Consider the following 6330-nt stretch of genomic DNA (forward strand, 5'->3'; position numbering starts at 1 on the left):
TGAGTATTACTAGAAGTATAATTTGATAACTTTCATCACAAACCAGTAATTTTATTAATTTAACTATAGTTATTTCACTAAGTTATTATAAAAAGTTATGTATGTTTACAGAATTATATGTCAAATTGCTTTACTGCCTGATTTGCAGAGAGTGAAGAGACAAACAGAGGACAAACGTAATTCATACAAAAGTATGAATAGTGTAATATCTCGATGCAAAAATACTATTTGACAATTTTAGGAATACAACATATTTTTCATTCTTAGAATTATCTTTTAATTACAGATCTTTCTATGTGGGATCATTTAATTGATTAATTCATCGCAGCATGGTTTCATAGTTCAAACCAAGTGGGTTACTGTTACTTTTCTATTTCGCAATCTTCCTAAAACATGTCTACGCAATATGGCAATATTTCATGAAATACCTGCGTTAATCAGTCATTTCAAAAAATGATAGAAATGTTTAGTGATTTCATGAAAAGTGAATTTATTAGCTCTGAAATAAAACACAAAATAGAACACATATAAACCATTTTTTCTATTGAATTCTATTCTATTTAAATACTTCTTTAGCAGTATAAGCTAGGGGTTTCCCCTTGCTTTCCCCCATTTAATTATTTTATAATATATGTTTATTTTTTTAATTTAAAAATTAAATATATTTATAGAATAATCCTTAGGCTTTTAGTTTTTAAGATTCATTATTTGCAAAGGATTTTATATAGATCATAACGAAGCACCAAAATGTTTCTAATGAATACTATCATTGATTGACGAAATATGTCAATTGTGAGGGAAAAATAATTGCAGGTGAGAAATCTAATCATAGATTGGGTTCTGAAAGGGATAACGAAAACTGACAATTTTTTATTCTTTTAGGATAATGGAAGACGTGACCCTTCGTTCTTCTGGATTATTTTTCTTTTCGAATTTTTTCCATCAGTGTCAGAATTCTCCTACATCTGTACACTCAAGCTTATAGTTATATATAAACATTGCAAAACCTCCGAATTTTTGGAGGTTTTGTAAGTGCAATTCATTGCTGCTCTAAAGAGACTTGCTAAAAGTGTTTTAGATCTTATTAAAACTTAGTTTATTGCAAGGAGTATTTCAGGAGTATAATTCCTTTGTAATTAAATACCGAACAAACTATGGCCTTTCATATAGTTTAAACGCAACCTCACCAAGCCCAACAATTCATAATGTGGCCTTGTTAGGCATAACAGATCTTATACTGCTTAATACTGCACATAAGCATGTGTGACTGAATTCTAGATCCATTCATAATCCTTGCAAGGTGTACCGAAGTATATTTGTTTTTGAATCTGCTTCAGTCCAATTGAGAAAATATGTCAGAAAAAAATAGGTGTGGACGAACGATGAATCCATTAAATGGCTTCACTTTATGAATGAAATAATAAAAAGAAACTTTTCTATTTATTTTTCAAGAATCTAATATATTTAGCCACCAATTCTTTAAATGTATTCAAACTTTCATTAACATTTGTGGACCTAAAAGATAAACTGAAATAAGGGCAGGTTGGGTTTAGAGAAGGCATAGGGGGAGCATTTGTTCTAAGCGCCGTCTTTGATTAGGTAGCCTTACGCTGGATAGATTTATTCAAAGATGTAATTATATATCGATCTGACACTTTTTGAAGCAATAATTTCTTCTTTATTCTTTCATTTATTTACAATAAAACATTCAAGGATGTTTTGTTGACTCAAGGGCCCTAATAATTTGCTTTAGTACTTACTTTATGTCCATAAACATTTAAGTTATTTTTAAGTATATGAGCTACGGATTCTTGCTTGAAAGACTCTTGCAATATTTTTCCTAGCCTCAACAACATCTTTGGGCCAGGGAATGGGAACTCCGATGGGGCTCAATGGGTGAACTTTTGCCTCCTTCAACAACAAACCAATATAGAACTAGCCAGAAGATCTATCCAGGGGATCACTGTGCTAAAATGTCATTGTCGATAGTAAAGTTTGTGTTCCAATGGTTAAGAAAAAGGGTAGAGAGATGTATTGCTACAATAGGTGGAATATACACGCATGTAAAAATCTATTTTTTTTGTCTAAATCGTTTCCAAATTTTTTGAAAGCTGTTTAATATTACTTTATTTTTGGATTTCCAAGGTCGGTTTACTGATGGGAGTGTGCAAGGGTGATTAGCATTTTATGTTGTTAAGACTTAACAAATGAAAAGTCTGGGAGATATTGAGACATCCTCTATAATCTATATATTTATTTTTTAATGAGTGTGCTTGTACCAAAAAAAACTGGCGTAATAATATTTGACATGAATTCAAAAACATATTGATAAATTTTTATTTTTATTTTTTTCAGGACTCCAAGAAATCAAGGCCTTTTTGGTTTGCAGAAGTATCGGGTGTAAGCCATTTACTTTTAACCTTTGCTTCCTCAGCTAATTTCTTTATTTATTACTTCAAATATGGATTTAAGCACTCAAATAGAGGTTAATAGTATTATAAAATTGGATATGTATTATTTTTTTGTGAAGAAACGGTACAAAGAGGAATTATCCTAAGGAATCTTTTCAAATTTAAAACAAACGACATTTTTTTTTATCACTTTGTTGTATATTTGATGTTGATAAAATACTTTTAGTCTTTGCTCAAATATATCATAAAAATCTAATTTATTATGTTCAAAATATTCAGAAAAGGGAGCAGTTTTGGAGTAATTGTTGTGCGTCCCACATCCTGAGAAAAATGTATTCAGAATGATGAGTTAGTTACGTCTAGTTTTACCTAGTTGAGTATTTTCTAAGATTTAATATTGATGATAATTTTATTTATTAGAGCCTGAATTTATTATCAATAATGAAACTCAAAAATTTCATTTTGCAATGTGATGAACATCCGGATAAGTTATTCACTTTTAAAATCACACAACCTCTGTACTATAAGCATTACTGTTTTAATTCAATTAATTATTTAGTTTAATCGTTATGGTGAACCATGAACTACTTAATGTAAATTAATCTAAAGATAAGAAAGGTTTATCAAGACAAGCTCTTATCCAATATAATAAATACTAATAAAGGGGAAATGGCATTAGAGGTTAGATCTGAAAGGAATAGAAGAAAACTTTATATAAAAAATTAGCTTTTTCTTTGACCAAAATCATACTTGATAATTGCTTTTGGAGCTTTTCCCGTTGCAGGGGGAGCAGCTGCCCCCCCCAAGAAAAAAATATAGATTTGAATGAGGTATTAAATGAGTAACACCATATGTATCGCTCCCGCCTTCTCATCGCGCTCCTACACAAGTTGCATCTCTGACTATGCTAATTATTTTTTCCTATTTTGAATATTCAAATAGTTTCAGCATGTAAGGAAAAATGTAATTATCGCTTTCAGCAGATTTTTATGTCGTTTCTCAGAGCTACCATATGTTTATGACATTATATCAAGTGGGATTTATACTATTAATAGGATTCCAGCAATGTTTACGTCTCTATTCATGATCAATTATTTTTCTCCACACAAAGAGGGACCACAAAAGTGAGGATAAAAATTGATAAGACTGACCCAATTTATTTTTTATTAGAGGGCGTCAAATTTTGGAAATACAGGGGATATTACTCATAGCCATCCTTTTAAAATAAAGCCACATTTCTACTGCCTGACATGGTTCAAAAGTAAAATTTATGTTAGTTAGCTTGATCTTACTCAGCACCCCCAAACCTTAGATTCTAGAATAGATTATGTACACTGTACACAAATGCATGTAATTAAAAGCCCTCTAACTTTTCCAAAATGAGGGAACTCAAAACAAATAAACAAAGCAAATTTTCCTATATTTATATACCTAATCTTATGTATAACCTACTGTAGATATATTAAAAAAAAAAAAACTTCTCAGCGAATGTCAATCACTTCAAAATTATATTAGTTAGCATAAGTATTGGTTATGTCGGCTAAGTTGGGGGCCTAAACAAGCAAATAGTGTAGAAAATAAACTGATAACTAGACTAAATGCAATGGTCACATTTTTTTTTACAAGTATCCTAGTTTTTTGATCCCTAATGTATATCTAAAAGCTTGATTAATTGAATAAATTTAGCAATTTAAGAGGGATTTTTAGTAATAAAGAGCTATTATATTTTTATGACATCATTCAAGGCGTGGTTTTTAGGGAAACGGGGAATTACCCTCTGCTCCTACGAAACATTCTTCAGCATTACCTTGTTGTATTTTTTACATACTAAAAAATGGTAGCGATTAAAGTACCCTTTGTTACTCTTACTAGTGAAAATTATGCTCTGCCGGTATGCAAAACATTAAAGGACCTGAAATAGCGTCCTATGAATATTACATGAAGTTTTTCTGTGTATTTATTTTTATACATACAGGCACCATTATTTATTTAAACGTTTTGAGCGAGTGATTGTCAACTAAATTTTTTATTGCTATTAAACATGCACCAGAAGAAAGCTTTTGCTTACTTGTCTACCGGGTTATAAGGCTGTATATTGCAGGGGACATCCGTAGGATTATATATATTTTTGATTGGGAGGGGGAGTGCTTGGTTGTTTGATTTTTTTTAATGAAAAAAATATCCAGAAATTAAAATTTTTCTATAATTTAAAAAAAAATTCTATAGCTATTCACAAAATATTTCAAAATTTAATATCCAATATTATATTTTTTTTTTAAAAGCCTCAAGTATTAAATATTTGCAATTTTTTTGTAAATATTTAATTTTGTAAATGAAAATTCAAAAATCATACCTCTTCGTAAAAAAATACATTTTTTGAAAAAAAATTCAAAAATGAAGTTTCATATATTGAACTTTTTGGTAAAAATTTAATGAATTCAAAGCAATTTTCGAAAAATTAAATTTAAAAAAATTCACGGCTGTTATAAAAAAGTTAAATTTTTTGGAATTTTTTTTCAAAAATTACATTTCAAATATTAAATTTTCTACCTCTAATTTTGCGTATTTATTTAGTTATTTTTTTGCGTGGGGACTGCAGTCCCTCTAGCCCAACCTCTGCGGAGGTCTCTCTATTGATTAATCGGATTAGTATAAAATAAAACGATTATATTAATTTAAAAATATCCCCATATATTATCTGATGTTTTTTTTGGTTTTTTTTATTAATACAAATTATATTGTGCAGGTAGTATGGACATATTTACGTAGTTCTCAATAATGTGCTAAGTACAATGATGTCATCCCATGTTTTTCATGTTTTTATAATTATTTATTGATTATGTTATAGTAACTTTGATGTTGTTAATACTTTTAATATATGTGATTCTACCCAATATTCTATATTTATACAAAGAAAAAGATAGAAAAGGAAATTGTTTTTCAAAATTGTAATTGTTAATATATATACTATTAGTATATATTTAAATATGTTTGTCTATTCCATGTTTCTAAAATGTTACGTCATTATATTTGTCTGCTAATAGGTGTATTTATTTTAAAATGAAATGATTTTTTTCAATGTATAAATACTATCTGTATTAATAAAGCAAAGTTGGTTTCTAGTCGAGAACTCATAATTAATAATGAGCGTTTGTAGCTTAAGCTCAGCATGTCATTTAAAAAAAAAAGGGAAGAAATAAAAGTATATGAAATTAAATGAGGTTTAGAAATGAGTGTTTGTAGATAAATCTACGCACGTAATATAAGAAAAGAAAAGGGGATAAGACATATTTAGGGCTCAAAGTCTGTGGTCTTTTTTTAGCGTGCGGTTATTTTGTTGTTCACAACAGGGTGAAGGGTGTTTTTTATCTTTTAAAGCTGTTATCATTATTTGTTCATTCTTGAGGAGAAAACATGTAAGTATTGAGTAAGTCCGTGTGAGTGTGGTCATTCATTGTTACAAAGTTGATTTATTGGGGAGTTATCTTCTACATATATTATTAAATCAACGTTCATCTGTTCCCCGACACCAAATAACTCCGAGAAAAGCCGGGCATGTATCACTTTGCATTAATTCAAATATCCAAATATAAATATAATACTTTAAGTATGTCTATGGATTTCACAATAAGATTCCTAGGTTAGATGGAGTAATTGTTATACTATAATCTTTCATTATTTCATTAATCAGTGCAAACACCAATTAAACGAACACACACAAAAAAAAAAATAATAATAATAATATTCTGTTGTAAACAATAATTTTATAATCCTTTCTTTCTTCAATATAAAAGAAAGTAAAAAGCCAAATTAACTAAAAGCTAGTTAGCCAATGTCACAATTGTTGCACTATTCATTACTCTAGTTTAAGCATACTCTATATGCCAAACAAGCAAACTACTGTCTCCTTCTATTTTTT

At 29.1% G+C, this 6330-nt stretch overlaps 1 protein-coding gene across 1 annotated transcript in view; it reads left to right on the forward strand.

The window, feature by feature from the left end:
* The window catches only part of LOC121118465 (FMRFamide receptor-like), an 87099-nt gene extending 81566 nt beyond the window's left edge, over positions 1-5533 (forward strand). Inside the window, exon 4 of the mRNA XM_040713049.2 lies at positions 2356-5533. Coding sequence (XP_040568983.2) covers positions 2356-2490 — 135 coding nt within the window. The 3' untranslated portion in view covers positions 2491-5533. The remainder of the gene's footprint in view (positions 1-2355) is intronic.
* Positions 5534-6330: the final 797 nt, after the last annotated feature.

The sequence above is a fragment of the Lepeophtheirus salmonis genome, chromosome 5, assembly GCF_016086655.4.
Source record: "Lepeophtheirus salmonis chromosome 5, UVic_Lsal_1.4, whole genome shotgun sequence".
In the NCBI taxonomy this organism is placed as follows: domain Eukaryota; kingdom Metazoa; phylum Arthropoda; class Copepoda; order Siphonostomatoida; family Caligidae; genus Lepeophtheirus; species Lepeophtheirus salmonis.